This window comes from Petaurus breviceps, unplaced genomic scaffold, assembly GCF_028583685.1.
Source record: "Petaurus breviceps papuanus isolate PSGF00001 unplaced genomic scaffold, PetGlider_PUasm1.0 80, whole genome shotgun sequence".
In the NCBI taxonomy this organism is placed as follows: Eukaryota; Metazoa; Chordata; class Mammalia; order Diprotodontia; family Petauridae; genus Petaurus; species Petaurus breviceps.
Window position 1 is genome coordinate 3,773,147 of NW_027186540.1, and position 21,232 is coordinate 3,794,378.

At 39.8% G+C, this 21,232-nt stretch overlaps 2 protein-coding genes across 2 annotated transcripts in view; both read left to right on the plus strand.

The window, feature by feature from the left end:
- Positions 1–21,232, plus strand: part of LOC138175984 (proline and serine-rich protein 2-like) — a 70,607-nt gene that overhangs the window by 36,512 nt on the left and 12,863 nt on the right. The window lies entirely within an intron of this gene.
- LOC138175927 (large ribosomal subunit protein uL6-like) lies at positions 8,685–9,421 on the plus strand. Its single transcript, XM_069106577.1, has one exon. The coding sequence runs from the start codon at positions 8,728–8,730 to the stop codon at positions 9,304–9,306; it is 579 nt and encodes a 192-aa protein (XP_068962678.1). The 5' UTR covers positions 8,685–8,727; the 3' UTR covers positions 9,307–9,421.

Below are 21,232 nucleotides of genomic sequence, written 5' to 3' on the forward strand. Positions count from 1 at the left end.
CAAGAGTTGTTTTAACTACACACTACACAAGTGTGAAAAGTGGGACTGTCCTGAGTATTCTCTGCAGGGTGGTGCAGGGGAGGCCTCAAGAGGAGGCCAAGCTGAGGAAAGGCTATTTGGAGAAGTCTGAGAGTGTGGCATTGGGTCAATTAGTGATCAAGATGGGTTAACTTTCTCTGTCTTCCACTCTGACTGCTGGCCCCTCTGGCTTCCTTTAAGTCCCAGCTAAAATCTTACCTTTTACAAGAAGTCCTTCCCAACTCTTCTTAACTCTAGTGCTTTTCCTCTTGTAATTCGTTCCTATTTGTCCAGTATATAGTTTTCTTTGTATCTGTTTACATTTTGTCTCTCCCATTTGATTTTAAGTTCTTTGATGGTAGGGACTGTCTCATGCCTTTTTTTTTAATCCCTAGTGCTTAGCACAGTGACTAGTGCTTAATAAATGAGTAGGTGCTTAATAAATGTTGACCTATTAGTTAAGAGATATTAAATGTCTAATTTTTTAACTTTAAGTGCCTCATTGTGAATCTAATGTTCCTGTCTAATTTGGTGTGCCCACCCTCAATCCTAACCCCACTCCTTGCTCCTGTATCTGTTCATGCTCTGCATGGCATCTGCCTCCTTCAACCAAAGGCCTCAGCTGCCAGGCCTGTGCTATGAAAGGAAGGCTGTCATTGGTCTTAATGGTTGTCAAAGTTACTTTCTGCTTTAATTCTGCCTTACAAGTTTTTTATTGAAGAAACAGATGATTTTTGCCCTGGTTTGTGGTGAGTATACAGCTGCACATATCACCTGATTCTTTCTCTTTTTTTAACCATATTAATTTGCTACCTCCTTTGTGTACCTTGAATACTCCTTTGAATAAAATCTTTATGAATCTTAAGAAAAAAAGGGATTGAGACATTCCTCAAAACAAAGAACTCACACTATTAATGTTACTTCCTGGGATTTAACTGTTGGATCACTGTGGGTAATTCAGGCAAGGGAGCTTGGCTAACCTGAACGTCACCCTGAGGTATACTCAGTCCTGGGCTTGTGGATTATCCTTCTCTTGCTATGGATAAACCTAGAACATTTAACTTTACAGCAGTGGTTCTCAAACTTATCAGTCTTAGTTCCCCTTCACATTCTTAAAAATTATTGAGGATACCACCATCTCCAAAGAGTTTTTGCATAAGTTATATCTATAAGTATTTACCATATTAAAAATGAAAGCATTTTAGTGTAAATATGAAAATTGTTTTGAATTTTTGGACCTCCTGAAAGGGTTTTGGGATGAATCCCTGGATCACACTTTGAAAACCACTGTTTTACAACATCTATATGAAGGAAAAAAAAAATAAGGTCGCAGGTATTGTTTAAATCTGAAGAGAGAGAAGTTAAGGTATTAAAGTACAACATGATTTGTTCCAAGCTCACTCAAAAGGCAAGAAGAGAATGGACCTGTACCTATTGCTACCTAATAACTCAATGAGCTGATGAACATACTGTTCATCATTTCTGTTATTGATGATCTTAAGAATATCCACAGTATTGTCTTAATTACCACCTCACATTTAGCAGTAAAATCTGAGAATCATAAAGTTGGAAATAGCTTTGCCATATCACTCTGAGCTCAAAACTTACAATTGTCAGGTCAGCTTGGTAGGCTCTTACACACACCTTGGAAATATATTTTCTCACAATTGGTGATACCACCATACTCCCATACTCTGTTTTGTTTTGATTTTTTGGTAAATTTTTTTTTATCTATTTCCAACTTAAATACAAAATGAGAAAAGAAAAAAAAAGAACATCTCCATGTACACAGCAGAATATAAGAAAGAATTCAATATAAAATAATAAGTTTCCATCTCAGGAAAACCTATGTAATAAATACTGCACACTGTTTTCAAAGCTACCCAGCTTTCCTTTGCTTCCTTATAGGTTTTATTTTGTTCTCTCTACATACTCTTTAATTGTATTTTTTCTCTCTCTCCCCCCCCCTAAAGAAGATTATAATTAAATGTATATATGTGTGTGTATATATGTGTACACACATAAATAATATACATAGACATCTATGTATATATACCACACATATACATATGCACATATATCACAATATAACTACACACATATTACATACCACACATATACATGTGACATATATACATTCATACACATATATGTAAAATCATGCTATGCATATTTCACTTGTCATCTCTTTCTCTAGAGCTACCACCTACATATACTTATTACGTCTATGAAAAGGATTCCCCAAATTATTTTTCCAAGTGTAATCTCTCTCCTAGGCTCCCATGTCAATTAGTCTCTCTGGGCCAAAAGTTCCTCCTTTGTTAAAATGAAGGGACTACCAAGGCTTCACTAGAGGGCCTAGAGGGCCTCAAGGCAGCAGGTTCCCCACCCCTGGATTAGACCCAATGGCCTCAATGACCCTTTTATCCTACAATCTTACATCTCAAACTGCCTTCCTTTCTACTTGAAATCTAAAAGTCAGTGTGTTCAATACTGAACTCATCATCTTCCCCTCCTTAATGTGCCTTTCATTTGCAACTTCCCTGTCTCTACTGGGGGCACTACCATTCTCCATATTGCCCAGGTTCTAAATGAGTTGCCAAGTCTTGCCAATTATTTCTCTTTAAGTGAAAAAAGGGAAGTTCAAGTTGGCCACAGTCAAGGTGTGAATCAATCTGTCTTGAGCTCTGCCAGGTAAGGGAGATGAAGAGAAGAGAAAGGAGTTCAACCAAAGGTGCCATCTATCTCTTAGTCTTCCCGATTTTCCTAATTTTAACCTATATTTTTTTTTCTTAGCATCAGCATTCAAGATGAATAAGTGCCTGTTTCTTATTGGTTTTTCTCATTTTAAAAAACTACCAGTATTTTAATGTGCCCAAGAAACTACTAAGTACACATTTTTAATGTGTTCAGGACACAACAAAATTAAAATTCATCAGTTTTTTAAAAATTTCTTTAAAAATGTGTTTTACATTTTTGAGAGATAATGTATTGTGAATAGAGACCTGGCTGCAAATAGGAAGTTAGGAAGACCTAGTTGTGCCATTGACAAATACTTTTTTTGTTTTGTTTTGTTTTTGGTCTTTTTGGAGGGAGGAAGGCATGGCAATTGGGGTTAAGTGACTTGCCCAAGGTCACATGGCTAGCTTTTGTGATAGGTGTCTGAGGCCAGATTTGAACTCAGGTCCTCCTGACTCCAAAGCCGGTGCTCTATTCATGCCACCTAGCCTCCCTGACATATACTTTTTGTATGTTCCTGGACAAGTCACTTAACTAGGCAACTCCCCAAAACCATAAGTTGCAGAGAAGATGATGACCTACTTTGATACAAGGGGTCTCCTTATCTGAGAGTTCCCTATGTCAGTGACATTATAGATCCAGTCCTAATCCATCCCTATGCCTAAATTCATTTTATAGTCAAAATACTACCTGACCTTAAGATCATAGTCAGCTTTTTAGTGTGAGATATAGTTGGGAGTAAGAATGTTTTTAGATGATTCATGAAACCAAGTCAAGTTTCTAGTAAGATTACAGTTGGCTTTTTCTATTAATATATTATCATAATGACTTGTGTTGTAGGCTTCCTCATTTTCCTGGATGGGAGCTTTCCAATTAGCCAGACCAGATAACTGGGGCTATGTTTATGTATGAGCAGAGAGATAAGAGAGAGAAAGATCTGCCAGGGAAGAGTAGATTCCATATCACCCTAATCTTAGTTTTATGCCACTTAAAAAAAAAAGACTCCTGGGGTCTGGGGTGGCATAAGCCAGAATCTGTTGCAGAAAGTGGCACATCAGAATTAAATTCCTGCTTTCCAAGATGCATTTCTGTTTGTTAGAGGGCAGGCAGGGTTTTGTTGAGCCTTCAGTATGGCAGCATTCTATCTGTTTTCACCAGAGTGGTCATTCCTGGTTGACATAGCCTTGCTGTCATACTGACAGGACCCATGGGAGACAGACCATGAGAAGACGTGTTTCTGAGATGTGTGAGACAGCCCACCCAGCTGACCTGAAAACTGTTTTGATCTCAGAGCTCACAATGGGCAAAATGCCTTCTAGCTTTATGATTCTCAGATTTTACTGCTAATTGAAAGGTGATGGTATAGGCCACAGGGTAGCTAGGTGGCGCAATGGATAGAGTGCCAGGCCTGGGGTCAGCAACACTCATCTTCTAGAGTTCAAATCTGGCCTCAAATACTTACAAGCTGTGGAGATCACATTGTGGACGTTCTTGAGATCATCAGATAATGGAGGTGGGGACATGTCAAGACTTTTCATTACCTCATTTAGTTGCTGAGGGGTAACAGCCCTTCATAACCTGTCCACCCTACCTTTGTAGTATTTTTATACCTATATTCCATCCTACCCCACTACTCTTCAATCCATTGACATTGATTTCCTTGATATTCCTTCAACAAGACTCATCTCCCAACTCCAAGCATTTCCACTAGCTGTCCCTGATACCTAGAATGCTCTCACTCCTCATCTCTGCCTTTGGATTCCTTCAAGTTCCAGCTAAAATCCCACCTTCAGAAAACCTTTCCTAGTCTCCCTTAATTCTAGTACCTTCCCTCTATTTATTACTTCCTACTTATCCCATATGTGTGTGTGTATGTATGTATGTATGTATGACACATAATTATTTGCATGTTGTCTTTCTCATTAAACTGTGAGCTCCTTGAAAGCAGGGACATGTTTTTTCCTTTTGTTTGTATCCCCAGTGCTCAGCACAGTGCCTGGAATGTAGAAGGCACTTAAAAAATGTTCATTGACCAACCATTGACATCAAGGCTTAGATCCACTCTCTTCTTACCTTTTGCAAATTATTGAGGATGTCTTCAAGGAGATTTTGTTTGGGGGAGGAGGGTGAGCTTATTTTATTTAGTTTATTTGGGGTGAAATTTGAACAAATAATATGATACTTTTAATACCTCAGTTTCTGCCTTTCCAGATTTAAACAATATATCTGCTACTTTATTCCTTCATATGGACGTTATAAGAATAAGAGACTACATATGTGATATGCTTTCGAGGCCTTTCACAGAGAGGTAGTAATTTCAAAATTTGTAGTCAAATTCTATGGTTTTATCAAATCATCCAGTTTATATCTAAGCACCTAGTAACTCTTTAGAATAGAACCAATAAACAGATAACTTCCAAAGATTTTGAGGATTTGAACGCCTGCTGTAAACATAAAAACAATACTAGCTTTTTAATGTATTATAATGGTAAATTACACTCATATAACCTGCTATGGTTTAAAAGTGTTTTACATGCATTATCTCATTTGGTCTTCACAACAATCCTCTGAGTTAGGTACAGAAAGATTGGCCTCCTTTTACAGTTGAGGAAACTGAGGTACAGTTAAGTAAAGTGATTTGTCTGAGGTTACATGTTAAAGAACAGTGCTGGGACTTGGGCTGAGAACTTCAGACTACAGTTGCCCTCCACAGCCCAGTTTTCTCTGTGGCTCCCATATCACCTGCCATCTTTTAAACTCTTTCTTTGCAGCTGTATCCCTGATGTCTCATGACAAGGATGGCAGAGGTTCAGGAGAAATTAAAGAGAATGAAACCGATCTCTTTCAGAGAAAATGAACCGACCCAGGGTACAGGGAGGAGGCAGATTAGAATGGAATTCAATGTTCTGGGCACCACCCTGAGAATATATGGTTTCCATTTCCGGGCCCAGGTTAAATATGAAATTCTGTCTTCAGACCAGTTTTGCAAACCTTAAGGAGGTTAAATTGCACACCCTCTAGGCAATATGAGAAATGTGGAGATGCATCCCCAGAGACCTAATTTCTACAAGTTAAGTCCGTTAATTTACAAGACTGAAAGATGACAGCTTGGGTTAAAGGGAAGAGAACCCTAACTGGTCATGAAAGATTCTCTGTCTTGGTTTCCATGTGCTGTGTTTCATGGAGAAGGGTAGAGTGGCCATAGTGATAGATATCTGACCTGTCCTTCTCTTTCTCCTTTGCTGGACCCTCCTCCAGATTATGCCCCCTAACTGTGGGTGGCCCTCTGGGTTCTGTCCTGGGCCTTTTTCTCCTTCTATACTCCTCTCCTTGGTGATCTCATCACCTATCCTGCCCCTTACCGACCTGTAATCTCTCATCTCCTCTTGCCTTTCAGACATTTCAAACCAGATGAGTCCAGTAGACATCTTAAACTTAATATGTATAAATCAGAACTCATGATATTTCCCCCAGACCCCCTCCCTCAACACACACCCCACCTTCTCTATTACTGTAGAGGACAGTGCCATTCTCCCAGTCCCTCAGGTTTGCAATTTAGCAGTCATACTGGACTCCTCATTAGCCCTCAACCCCCATATCCAATCTGCCACCGAGACCTGTTAATTTCACCTTCCTGACATCTCTCAAATACTACATCTTCTCTCCTCTGACTCTGCCATGGCTCTCATCACCTCACACCAGGATTATTGCAACCCCACCTCCAACTCATCCTTCATTTGGCCACTTAAGTGATCTTCTTATAGCACAGGTCTGATCACCTCACTTCCATACTCAGCAAACTCCATTGGCTCCCTAGGGCTTCCATGATTTAATATAGAATGCTCAAAGTCTTTCATAACCTAGCCCCCTCTTACCTTTCAAGTGTTTTTATACTTTACTCTCCACCATGGACTCTTGTCCAGTGACACTGGCTTCCTAACTATCTCATGAACAAGACACTCCATCTCTTGGCATTTTCTCTAGCTGTCACCCATCCCTGGAATGTTCCCCTTCCTCCATTCTGACTAGACCTCCCCAGCTTCCTTTAAATCCCAATTAAAATCCCAACTCCTACAGAAAGCATTCCCCAACCCCACTTAATTCTAGTGCCTCTGTTACTTATTTCCTATTTATCCTGTACATAGCTTGCTTTGTTTACATGTAAACTTACTTGTTTGCATGTCCTCCTGCCTTAAACTGTAAGCTCCTTAAGGGGAGGGATTGTCTTTTTCCTCTTTTTTTTGGTATCCTTAGCACTTATTATAGTGACTGGCATATAATAGGTGATTATTAATAAATGCTTATTGATTGATTTTTGAAGCCTGAGTTCAATGACTGTCTCTGACACTTAATACTTGTATGACCTTGGACACATCATTTAATCTCTATGGGCTTCATTTTCCTCCTCTCTTAAATGAAGGAGGGGTTGGATGTCTGGAATTCCTTTCTAGCTCATAATCCATAACCCCATATAAATTTTGCAGTAAATGTAGGAAAGAGAAAGGTTACTACATTCCTAAAATGTATATTGCCCTATACCAACCATAAATCTTTACATTTCTAAAGTTCAGTAAATATTTTTTTGTCTTCTCTGCTAATCAGTAGAGGCCCCTAAACTTTTACTAATTTCAAGCAAAACGCTTTTTTTTTTTTTTGCTTTGTATTAATCCCTTTGAGATTTGGTCTTTTCTTTCTTCCTTTTTACTCATCCACTCTTCAGGTGACTTCTTCCTTTGAGCACTGTCAGGTTGCTTCCTCTTCCTTCTCCCCCTACTTTTTAGTTCTTCCAAAGCATTTTCTTTGTAACAACTTTGTGGAATAGATAATGTAAGATAAAGAAACCAAGGCTCTAGGAAGTAAAACATATGGTTAGCAAGGGAATCCTAGCAAGCCAAAATTCAAACTCAGGTCTTCTTGATCCAAACAGTGATCTTTCTACAACTAATTTTTATGTTGGGTGTCACTTTAAAGTGTGAAATAAAATGAACAGTTCATAAGTAATTCCTTTCCTTAAAACTAAGACCCTTCAGATTTACCTCATGCAGCTTTACAATTGTGAAGTAAGTGAAGATCTAATGTCATTAGTCTCATTTTATAAATAAATAAAATTAAGGAAAAATAGTTGATATAACCCTTAACTCCATAAATCTCAGATGCTTATTCAGGGCTGGTGCTTCATTTACTGCATCACCTAGCCGCCCCAAACCTATGATTTCCAAAAGGTGGAGATGAGATGGGCATATATTCCAGAGTTAACACTTAACACACACACACACACACACACACACACACACCCTAACCTTGGGCAAGTTACTTAACCTCAATTGCCCTTCAAAAGGCAAAAAAAAAAAAATTCATCCAGAGGAGGCAAGGTGGCACAGTGAATAGAGCACCTGCCCTGGAGTCAGGAGGACCTGAGTTCAAATTCGGCCTCAGCAGACACTTGCTAACTGTGTGACCTTGGGCAAGTCAGTTAACCCCAGTTGCCCCCTGCAAAAAGCAAAAAAAATTCATTTATTTTGAGAGGGCTCTTCTAGCCCACACCTTTGTGGAAGTGGGAGATCCATAGGTATAATACACTACACGTGTTTTCAGACTCTTTCAATATATTAATCATGTTGATTTTTCTCCCTCCTTTACTTTCTTTTTTGTCTTTAAAAAATATTATTTGTGGGGCGGCCAGGTAGCACAGCAAGTAAGAGCACCGGCTCCAGTGTTGAGAAGACCTGGAGATCGAATCCCGGGCTCAGACACTCAGCACCACACCCAGAAATAACTGGCTGTGTAACCTTGAGCAAGTTACTTAACCCCGATTGCTCAAAAATAAAAAAAAATATTATTTGTTATATGAGATGACTCTATGAGTGGGATACTGGGGAAAACTATGATGAAATAAAACCAGAAAAAGATTTCAATAAAAATTTACTTTAATAAAGAAAAGAAATCCTCTTTGGCCCATTCACTACCAGAATGAAGACCATTCTAAGCAACCAGACCATCGACATCCCAGAAAATGTTGACATCTCTCTTAAGGGTCGGGCAGTTATTGTGAAAGGGCCCAGAGGAATCCTCCGCAGGGATTTCAACCATATCAATGTTGAGCTCAGTCTCCTTGGAAAGAAGAAAAAAAGGCTTCAGGCAGACAAGTGGTGGGGAAATCGAAAAGAATTTCCAACCATGCGCACAATCTGTAGTCATGTACAAAACACGATCAAAGGCGTCACCCTGGGTTTTCGTTACAAGATGAGGTCTGTGTATGCTCACTTCCCCATCAATGTTGTTATTCAAGAGAATGGCTCACTTGTTGAAATCAGAAATTTCTTGGGTGAAAAATATATCCGAAGAGCGCGCATGAGACCAGGTGTTGCTTGTGCTGTTTCTCAAGCCCAAAAAGATGAGTTAATTCTTGAAGGAAATGATATTGAACTTGTTTCAAACTCAGCTGCCCTGATCCAACAGGCCACCACGGTCAAAAATAAGGATATCCGAAAATTTTTGGATGGCATCTATGTTTCTGAGAAAGGCACCGTGCAACAAGCTGATGAATAAGTTGGAAAAGATGCCAAAGGCTGTGTCCTGAGGAGTCAACGCTTATTCAGATGTCAAATAATTCAGAGGTGAAATAAAAATACTTTTTGTCAAAAAAAAAAAAAAAGAAAAGAAATCATCAGTAACATTTGAGAGAACAGTTTCAGTAAAGTTCGTTGGAAGACCAGCTACAAGGGGTGGAGAGGTGAGTGGGTGGTGAGGCTATTAAAGGCGAGACTAGAAGATCCTTTCTAGGAGTTTGGCAGTGAAATAAGAACAGTTGTAAATGCATGCAGTGTCTTGTTCTAATCTTTGCCCTTCTGGTTTGTAGCATGGTGCTGATTGCTTTAGATCTTTGCTCTAACTAGTTTATGGTGTGACCAAACAGATTATTTAGAAATGATTCTCACATTAGTACCCAGTTATTCCCTTTACAATAAACCAATCGATTTTAATTGCTCAATATTCACTATGTACGGCACTTTCATCTTTCAAAAATATTTAGCCTTCTACTCAGATTTAGTTTAAGAGCCTTTGAGTTCACTCTTTTCTTTCTCCTCAAGCTTTATTTTCTACCATTCTTCCCTCTTCCCTCTTAAAAGTTATTGTATATCAAGGTATATGTTGATTCGGTTCTTTCAACATTATGTCAATTGCATAATCATTGGATAGAACTCTCAGATTTAGAATACTGCCAGTTAAATTACTGTTAACATAGACAGCCTAAAAACTATGATTCTTAGGACTCTGACCTTTTTTCGACTACAGTGTCAACATTATTGAGGAAGAGAATGACACAAAATGGGAGGGTATTTTGTCTTTTTTCTGTTTGATGGGTTGCTAGAGCCAAAGACCATAACCAACCTAGTGGTGATTAGCCCCTCTGTGCTTGAGTAGGCTGATCCTCAGATAGCAGAGATCTGTCTCTGGGATTGGACTAGAAACCGTTCCAGCTGGTGCTGTGCTGGTGGTCTTATCAGGGTCACTTCTGTGTCATGATGAGTCATGAGAGAAGGACTTGGGTTGTAGGCTTTACTTCAACAAAGCTACGTAATTCATACTAAGTAATATTTGCTCCCAATGTAGCTTTTTAAAATCCCTTTTTGTTGACCTTGGCATCCTTCACCAGTATGAACTCATTCTGGGCTTTTAATATTCTGACACCATTCTTAGAGGACCATCCTATGTTTGTGGTTTAATTCATCTCAGTTTAAATACCCTGGTTTTCAGCTTTTGCATTAAAAAAAATTTTTTTTGTCGATGAATGAGTTCATGATGGATCCGCTTGAGTTTCTTTGAATAGCTATTCCTTTTCTTTCTCCTCACAAAGATTTTTATTTGTGTCATCAGAATTTCATCCTGAAGCATGTCATTTGCTTCTTGGACTAACTTCCCTTGTGTAATTTCAGTCCTTGGGAACATAACTATCCTTCTTCTGAACTCTGAAACCTGCTTTCCCTAAATCTAAATAGATGCCTAGCTTTGCCTGAATTTCTTCTCCTTCATCATGAGTTCTTAGGTGACGCCCTTTCAAGGTTTCCATTCTTTCTACTTCACCAGTAACTTCTTCCATATTGGTCAGCATCAAGTCTGACATAGTGGTTTTTCTCATCACTTCTACATACGAAGGTCAAATATCAAGGTAAGCCTGTAAGCATTTATTAAGCACTTATTGTGTGTCAGGTACTATGCTAAGTGCTGGAAATACAAGGAAGAGCCCTAGAGGAGTTTGTGATCTGAGAAGACATATATAAAACACTGTGATACATAAAACACTATGTACAAATAAGCTATATCTATCTATATGATAAAGAGGAAATAGTCAATAGAAGGAAGATACTAGAATTAAGGGATTGGAAAAGGAATGGCAATAGCTAGTATTTAAAGCTGGGACTTCACAGTTTGCAAAGCACTTATCCATATTACTCATTTAATCCTCACCATAACCTGGGGAGGTATGTACAACTATTATACGCATTTTACAGATTAGGAAGCCAAGAGAGGTTAAGTGACTTACCCAGGATCACACAGCTAGTAAACGTCTGAAGCTGAATTTGAGTCTTCTTGGCTCCAGGAGCCTCAGCTTTACCCAATGCTCCACTTGGTGGCCTAAGAGCTGCTCTGCAGACAAAACGCCTCCAGTAGATGGGACACAAGTCCCTCATTACTACTATGCCAAGTTTGATCTGTTTCCTGAACTCTCTCTTTCCTCTTTCTTGCCAGGTGTTCCGAACCTCTGCCACAATATTGTTTGTTTCTCCTTTCATTAATCCTTGTCTACATGTTCCCCATATGTTTGCACTTTCCACTGGGAAGGGGTGTAGCATGCTGGGGGAAGGCACATAGGATTACAATTTCCATTTTGGACATGGTGTATTTGTATTGCCTGTTGGATGTCTACTTGGAGGTTGGAGAGATCAAACAGGGCAATAGATCAATTGATCAATAGATAGACAGATATTTGGTAGTTATCTGCATGGAGATGATGGTTGAACCCCAAGGATCTGATGAAGGAGAAGGCCCAAGGAGCACCAAAGGTTAGGGGACGGTGCATCAGAGATGATTTATCATCAACAAAGAAAACTTAGAAGGATCAGTTAGACAGGTGAACCCAGAGAGGGCAATGTTGTGACAGCTGGGTGTCCAGGAAGGTGGACGTTGTTAGCAGTGTAAGCTGCCTCAGAGAGGTCAAGAAGTATTTGAAGTAAAATCAAGAAGTATTTATGTGTATACACACACACAAATATATATGTATGTTTATATATATATATGTATGTGTGTGTGTGTGTATATACATATGAAGAATGAAGACTGAGAAATACATTTAATTATTAAGAGAACACAGATCACTTTGGAGGAAGCAGTTGCAATTGAGAGGTAAGATTGTTATTAGCCATGTTGCAAGAAGTTGAGAAATGAGTAGGAGCACAAAGCGGGCAGATTTTCCTAGGAATGTGGCTGTGAAAAGGAGGAGAGATATGTTATAATTGCTTAAGGAGGTGATAGGATCAAGTGAAGTGTTGTTTTTTTTTAAACAATTGGGAGAACTGATTGGGTTTGTAGGTTGCAGCCAGTGGGTTTGGAAGAGTTGGAGAATTAGACAGAGGGGGAGGAGGGTGAACAAAGAGACAAGTTTCTGGAGAAGAATGGGAGGGACCAACTCCAATTGCACCAAGAGAAGTTGAATTTGGTGAGAAAACACCTCTGAGTCAGAGATTAGAGCAAAGAATGATGGGGGAGGGGAGATAATGTTTAGGGGTTTTGAGAGCTAGAATAGAAAAGAAGAAGTTTGTGATGAGGGAGATATACTGCATTTTCTTACTAAATTTTACCCAAGATCCTCTTCTGACAGGGAGAAAATTGTGGAATAGGAGGTTTGAGAGGAGAAAAGATTTCAAACATGACTCTTGCAGAGTACAGGAAAAGAATCAATCAGGAAATAGAATAATTGCCCTGCAGCAGTGAGGGACCAGTTGAGACAACACAAATTTGGAGTGGACCCATTTGGCATGGTTTGGTGACTCCCTTGACTGATATTCAGCAGCATGAGAGTGGTAATCAATCAACATACAGTAAGTATTGCTACTGTGTGCCAAGCAAGCACTGTGGTGGCTGGTAGAGATGCAGAGACAAAAACTGAAACAGTCCTAGCTCTCAAAGACCTTATATTGATCTACTGGGGATTGGGAAGGACAGGAGTGGAAGGGAAACATTGATATACATAAGTATGTAAAAAAATAAGTCAAGGTTTGGGGGTTTTGTATTAGTAAGAGAAGGCCCTAACTGGGGATGGGAAGGATGGGGAAGATCAGGAAAGGCTTCTTGTTGAAGGAAACTGGAGGGTCTAAGAGGTGGAATGTGACAGATATGTGACAGACAAGAAGGCTATTTTGGCTAGATCATAGTCTCTGTGTGTGAAGGAGCCTATTGTACTAGGGTACATTGGAACCAGGTTGAGAAGGACTTTAAGCAGAGGAATTTATATTTGATTTTGTAGGTAATAGGGAGCCACAGGAGTTAAATGAGTAGGGGAGTCACAAATGGTCAGATTTGCATTTTAAAAAAATTGCTTTAGCAGCTATTTGGGTTAGAGAAGGAAGAGTTTTGGGTCAGGCAGACCAAAAATTAAAAGGACTGCAGTGGTCCAGTTGAAAAGTGAGGAGTGCTTGGTCTAGGGTGGTGGCAGTGCATGAGCTGAGAGAAGGGGAGAGGCTCAGAGAAGGCAAATGAATATTATTGTGATGAAAGACATGACAGATATGACGAATTCAGAGACACCTGGGGAGACATGTATGAACTGATGAAGAGTGAAATGAGCAGAACAGTAACAATTTACCAAATGGGCAGGTAGTACATGTCAAGGACTCTACTGTGCTAGAGATACAAATCTAAACAAAAAGAAAATCAATTTTGCTTTCAAGGACGTTATATTCTGATAGAGGAAGATAATACACAAAGCTGGCCTCAGTTACTTACTAGCTATATGACCCTGGGTAGGTCACTTAACCCTGTCTGTCTCAGTTTCCTTATCTGTAAAATGAGCTGGAGAAGGAAATGGCAAACCAGTCCAGTATCTTTGCCAAGAAATCCCCAAATGGGGTCACAAAGAGTCAGACACAGCTGAAATGATTCAACAACAACAACAACAAAAACCACAAAAGGAAGCCAAAAGGGAAGACCAACAGGAGACGGGTCATTGATGAAGGTATCTGCGTCGGGGCATGGTCCTAAAGTCCAGAAAATCAGAAGTACAGTCAGGAGGAGAATGAACATTGGCTGGCCTGGGTCCCTCTCCAAAACGTAGGCCCCAGGAAGGAACTCAGCTATGAGAGAAGGGTGTTGGCATGGCAGAGGGACAGACTTTCCAGGGTGAGAAAGCCCAAGGCTCTGAGGGAACTTCCAGGGTGAGACTGCAGCTGAGGATATGAGATTGAAGTCCAGAAAGTCAGAAACACAGTCCCAGGTAAACTGAGGCAAAACTATTCTGAAAGGCAACAGAACTCTGATCAATACAGTAACCAGTTATGATTTCAGAGGATAGCTGATGAAACATGAAACCTGTACCTCTTGGCAGAAGGTTGATAGACAAGAAATGCAAAAGGAGATGGGTTTTTCAGACATGGTTATTACATTTATTTGTTTTACTTTTATTGTGAATACTTGTTACAAAAGAGAACTTCCATGGGGGGAAGGAGTTAATGAATAGTGATAAAGAAAAGGGCCATAGAGCCATTTTGTTTCTACCATATTAATTTAAATAAACACTCTTAACATATGTGATTTAAAACTTTGTAACAGAAGCTCACTGTTTCGTGTACAATCTCCCTTTCTGTTCTCTGTATACTAAAAGTTTGCATAACGGAATGGTCATGTTTGTTAAGTTGATAATTTAAAAATAAAATATGGAGGGGAAAAAAACCCCAACACAGATAAATGGTGGGAATAACCTATGATTGTGGTTTGCCAGTGGAAGGATCAGCAATGGGACAAAAAGTCAAGGGATTCAAAAGTAGACAGCAGTGGAGAGCTGAATGGCTTTAACTACAGGGTTGAAATTTTGAAAGGGATGAAAGAGAAGCCAAGAATGACAGACTGGGGCAGGAGGGAGGGATGGAATGACAGGAGGTTGAAGTGAGGACAAAGATGGGGAAAGATGTCATTATGCCATGGAAAGTTCCAAGTGTAAGGGTAGGGGATTAGGATGGAAAGGAAGGCTGCCCCAGGTGCTGAACTCTTTGATGGGGGCCTACAATAATCTAACAGCCTAAACCTAGGCTTGGGGAGCAGGGGGAAGGGGGGGACAGGGAGGGATGAGCTTTGTGCATTTGTATATAAACATCTGAGGCCATGAAATCTATTGCTGTCCTCCCTGTCCAGGGTTCAAATCCCACCTCTGATGCTTACAATCTGTTTGGGTTTAGGCAAATCTCTTCATCTTCATGGGCCTCACTTTCCTAATTGTAAAGTTAAGGGGTTGGCCTAGATGACCTCTGAGATCCTTTCCTCCTACTCTAAATCTGATTCTATGACTTCTTAGATATTCTCTCCTAAGGATTTATGGTCCTTTCTACCTACAGTCTGTGGTATCTTAGTTTTGTCCTCCCCTCCCCCCATTATGTTTGTAAGTGTTGTGACCTAGTAATCAAAAAAAGCTAGTGCAATTTCAGCCTTTATTAATAATTTAAAACCTACCTTTTGTATAATGCTTTATAGTTTATGAATTGTATTCATATACATTATTTCATTTGATTCTTACAACATAACACTAAAAGGTCATTATGGAAGTTATAATTTACAGAAGGGAAACTGAAGGTCAGAGAAGTGGAATGGGAGGTAATATGGGGGGGGGGAGGGAATCCCTGAACTTGAAGAAAGGGAAGGACAGAGGAAAGAAAAGAAGGAAAGAAGAAAGGAAGGAGGAAAGAAAAGAAAAAATGAGTTTATTTAATGCCTGCTATATCCCAGACTAAATGCTTTACAAATATCTCATCTAATTTTCACAAAGGTCCCTGGAGGTAGGTGCTATTATAATCACCATTTTACAGCTTTGAAAACTGAGGCAAACAGAGGTTAAGTAATTTGCCCAAGGTCACAGGACTAATAAATGTCTGAGACCAAATTTTAACTCGGGTCCAGCGCCCTATCCACTGTACCACCTAGCAGCCTTAAAGTCAGAAGACCTGTTCTCTAGTCCTTTCTCTGGCACTTAGAACCTTTTGTGACCTTTGACAAATCTCTTCACCTCTTCTGGGTCTCTGTTCCCTTGTCTAGAAAATGAGGATGATGATTTTAAAAGAACTTTAAGGTTTGCTGAGTGCTTGGCAGCCGCTGTTTCATTTGGGTCTCACAACAACCCTGTGAGGTGAGTGCTACAGGTATTATTCATTTGATTTTACAGGTGAGGAAACAGAAGCGGAGAGCTAGGATTTAGAGCTGGAAGGGCCCATGGATGTCAGCTAGACCAACCTCTTTGTTTGTTTGTTTCTTTGTTTATGTCTCCTGACCTTGCCTATACTGGAAGTTCAAGGGCTACTTACAGGCACCACTGACTTGCTTGGCACAGGAATTTTCACCTACTCTGTTTCCAACCTGGGGCAGGTCACCCCTCCTCAGGCAGCATGGTGCCCTCCCCTCCTTCCCAAGGATTAACCATATTGGTACTGGACCTAGTACAGTTTAGAATGCCTGGGCTCAAAAGATCCCCCAGCTCCTCAGTCTTCTGGGTAGGCGGGATTACAGATGAGCACCACCATGCCCAGCCCCACCCCTTCATTCTTATAGGTAAAATACCTGAGGCCTGTGGGGCCTAGGTTACCTGCCTATATCCATGGTCACAAGAGAAGTAAGCTGGGATTCACTGGGTCCTGGAACTCAGTTCTGAGTACCTTCCTTTAAAAATGTCCAGGAGCTTCAGATTCCAGGGCCTATACTCTACCCATCAGCCTCTGTATGCTTGTTCTGGAGGCTAATCTGAGAGGTTTGGACTAGACGAGTCCTTTCCCTATTGTATCACTTGATCCATTTATCTGTGGTCACAAGAACTAGCAGCTGGTACTGAACCTAGGTCTCCTGACTACTGTCTTTTGCTTATCCTCCTCTCTATTCCAATGCCTAATATAAAGCCCCATTATATCCTGCAGTTTTTTGAATCCAGTTCTGGTGAAAACTTTTTTTTTCAGTCAATCTTAAGTGCTAGGCATTGATAAGAACTAGTCATACCAAAAGAGACAAAGATAGTCCCTGCCCTCAAAGAGCTCACAATTTACTGGAGTCCATTTTTTATATACTGCCCCACTCCCCTCCTTTCAACTGTGTTGTTTATTTTGAGTAAGGTATTCCCAGCATTGTGCTGGTAAATGTTTAACAAACAAGAGTTTGCAGAATTTCAAAGTGTAAATGCTCACACTGAAAATTTAGCAGTTTGTTCGAGAGAGTGCATTCCAGCCCAGCCCAATCTACCCTCCAGCACCACTCACAAGGTCAAATTTGCCATCTTACATAGAGCACTGTAGTCCATCTTGTTTGTTACATATATATTCAACTTGAGATATTTGTATTTAGAAATCAAATGCCATGGGTTTTATTGTTCTCTTAGATTATGTCTCCCGAATTTCTGGGTGGCGGCTCCAGCTCTTCCTCCTCTCATATTTTAGCTGTCCTCTATGGTATCTAGCTTGGTGGATATCATAATCAGCTTCCCCCCCATCTTTCTTCCTTTTTCACTTAAATCCCCTTTTATTGCTTTTTCAAGATATCAGCAAATACATTTTTACTAGGCTTATTTAGCACCCTCTGTCTCTAGCCAGGTCTATGGCATGCCTGTATTTTGAGGGGCGGTACAGAAATCCAAATTTTAAATTCAGATGTTATCTTCTTTCATAAAATGGATGGATGGATGGATGGATGGATGGATGGATGGATGGATGGATGGGTATTTGACTTTGGACACATTTAACTTATTCCTTGTATCCCTTACATGCCTCTCTCTCTATGGGCTAGCCTTGTGTCCTGGGAGTGCCCTTTCTGCAGAATGAGATTAATACAACCTGCAAGGATTTATGAGAATAAAGAAAATTAATTAATTGCATGTGGTGTGGTACAAGGTCATGATTCAGTATTCTGTCTCTGGCTGGGAATTATTCAGGAACAATTCTGCTTCTCATTCTATCTACATATTTGTCAGAGTTAATAGTTATAGAACTGAAAGTAGCCTTAGAGGACATCTATTCCAACCCTCTCATTTTACAGATAAAAAAACTGAGACCCAGAAAGATTAAGTGACTTGCCTAGGGTGACACTAGTAAGGTCTGAGGTGAGATTTGAACCCAGATCTTCCTCACTTCATTTTACTTAACCATACTGCTCCATCATTCCTTCAATTGGTAAAAAACTTCCAGGCCAACTGGAAAGATTTTTAAAAGATCCTCAAACATTTATTTTTCAGGTGGATGCTTTACAGTCTGAGGATAACACCCATAATATTTCAAATTTATCTAGACTTTTGATAATGGTTTGGGTATAACCTTGAATGAAGAAGTTTCATCAGTAGTAATAACCTTTTCCACTTATCCTCTAGTCTTTGAGTTATCTTGGTCTTGACAATTTTTTTCTTCATAGTAGTGCTTAGCAGCTTTAAAACCCAAACCAAACAAAAAACACCTGGTCTTCTCATTGTTCTTCTAAACTTTAAGGAGCCTATGCTGACTACCCTGTAGCATAATCAATAACTACCACTCCAGCTTTTAGGTTCCTCTTGTTTTTTATAGATTAATTAGGCAGTTTTGTATCAATTTTTTCAGGTTTGGGGGAGCTGTTTTTCATTTTCTACTGCATTTTCCTTTCCTCTTTGTGACAAATATTTCATCATGGGCTTCCATGATCCTTGAAAACACTTGATTTTGTCACAAAAGCAGAGATATCACTGTCATTGTCATTGAAGTGCTCTCTTTAATAGCTACATATTTTCTTGGAATAACATCCACTTAACCACAGAATTAATTGATGTTTTTTTTTTTGCTTTTTTGAGGGCAATTGGGGTTAAGTGACTTGCCCAAGATCACATGGCTAGTTTTTGTGTTTTGTCTGAGGCCAGACTTGAACCGAGGTCCTCCTGATTCCAGGGCTGGTGCTCTATTCACTGCACCACCTAGCTGCCCCTTAACCACAGAATTAAAAACAACAAAAGAAAGCAATGAAATCCAGCATTCAACTTAGAACTAACAGTGGGGAAAGCAACTCAATCTGGTTTCATGTTGTCAAGGGCAGACATTATGGGTCAGCCTAATGTCAGTAAAAGCACAGGTGCATAACCATTGCTTTAACTAAATGAACCCATATTAAAATTATAAAATTATTGCTTGTCCCAAGTAATTCACACACTACTACTATATTTCATCCCTCGTATATTTTTTCTTCCCCTTCCCACCCCACCTTGTTCCCCCTGCCCCAGCCTCTCTATTTTTAGATGAACATTTTTTGTGGTTCTGTCATTACAGTCATGTCTGGCTCTTGCTGACCCTGTTTGGAGTTTTCTTGGCAAGGACACTAGAGTGGTTTGCCATTTCCTCCTCCAGCTCATTTTACAGATGAGGAAACTGAGGTAAACAGGGTTAAGTGACTTGCCCAGGGTCACACAACTAGTAAGTCTCTGAGGCCAGATTTGAACTCAGGAAGATGAGTCTTCCTGACTCCAGCCTGACACTCTAACCGACACACCATCTTGCTACCCCATAGATGGACATAGAGTTCCTAAATAGTTGCTGCACTCTGCATCTAAGATGATTGCTTTGAACTCAGAAATTTTATACAGACATCAGGGAGTATCTGAATCAGCAGTTTAGAGTGGTATTTGTAGTCTTGCCTCAAAAGAAACTACCTATGACCAATTTAAAGATAAGTAGTAAGGCAGCTAGGTAGTGAAGTGGATAGAGTTCCAGGCCTAAGGGCAGGAAGACTCTCTTCTTCCTGAGTTTCAGTCTGGCCTCAGACACGTACTAGCTGTGTGACCTTGAGCAAGTCACTTACCCTGTTGACCTCAGTTTCCTCATCTGTAAAAAATGAGCTTGAGAAGGAAATGGCAAACCACTCCAGTGTCTTTGCCAAGAAAACCCCAAATGGGGTCATGAAGAATTGGACAGGACTGAAAAATGACTGAACAAGTCCATGGATGCTTCATTCTTTCCCTCAGTTTCTCCATCTCTTCTACAGTCATCTTTTATCTTATCAATTTGCATTGCCAAATCAATGATAAAGAAATGCTTAGCTGGCTAAGAGGTAGCATGTTCTCACAACTGATGCTATCATACTACCTCTAGCCAAAAAGACAAACAAACAAAAACCAACAACAATAAAAAAAAACAAAGCTAGGTTCCCTGTCCAACTGGACAGTGACTGATAGATTACCTAGTTCAGGTTTGGAAATATTTTAGCCATCACATCTTTTTTAGGAAAAAACTGAGTTTTGTTCTTGTATTTTCTTTGGATGGAGGCATGTAGTAAAACTCTATACATATCAGATAGCCAGTTGTGGGATGATAACTTGGTAATTCATAGGTAATAATAATCAGGCACAATATTGAGGTATTTTTATTATATGCAGCACTTTTCATGATTTTTCCTTGATGACGATAGCTGGCTCTCCCCATCTACCTAAAGCTAATGATAGTGGTGATGATGATGATGATGATAAAAATAATAATAATCTGTGCTACACATATGCCAATTTCTAAGACTGGCCTAAGACCTAAAACTAAAACTCTGACCTAGTGAATTTCTCAGCTTCTCTGTGATTCAGGCTGTTATGGGACCATAGGTGGAGTCTAGCAATTTTGCACAGGTATATTTAGCTGTCAGTGGCCAGACTGCTCTTAAGTCATGGTAATTAGGAGTAAGTTCAGAAACATATACTTCATTCTCTTTTAGAATGGGAATGGGGAGAGCCTATCACTTAACATACTCTTTTACTGAAGGAGCAGTTTGACTCAGGGAGTTGTATCATGATTGATTTAATATATTTAGCATTTTGAAACTGTTCTGCTTAAAATATGTTACAGCATCTTCCTAGTAATCTTGTATGAACTGTCCCCTAGTGCACAACCCCCAAACCCTCCCACACACTTACACACACTCACACATACACTCATACTCAAACATACACACTCACACCCAAACACACACACACACACACACACACACACACACACACACACACACACACACACCTCTACAAGGAAAGTATAGTTTCCCATACACATTGGAGATGTTCCAGCAAGTGGGTGAGAGGGATGTGAGCAAGTGTGGACATGTGGAAAAGACTTTATTCACTAAGTTGAGTATGTGGTGATTTGGAACTCTAAAACATTTGCTTTTGTTTCATGGCCCAGATCTATATGTAAAAATCCATATTTGTAGGAAGGGAATTCAATTAAAATGAAATAGAGAGTTTCTT

What these genes read in the sequence shown, in the direction of transcription:
- LOC138175927 (XM_069106577.1), top strand. Translation starts at nt 8,728, where the DNA reads ATGAAGACCATTCTAAGCAACCAGACCATCGACATCCCAGAAAATGTT.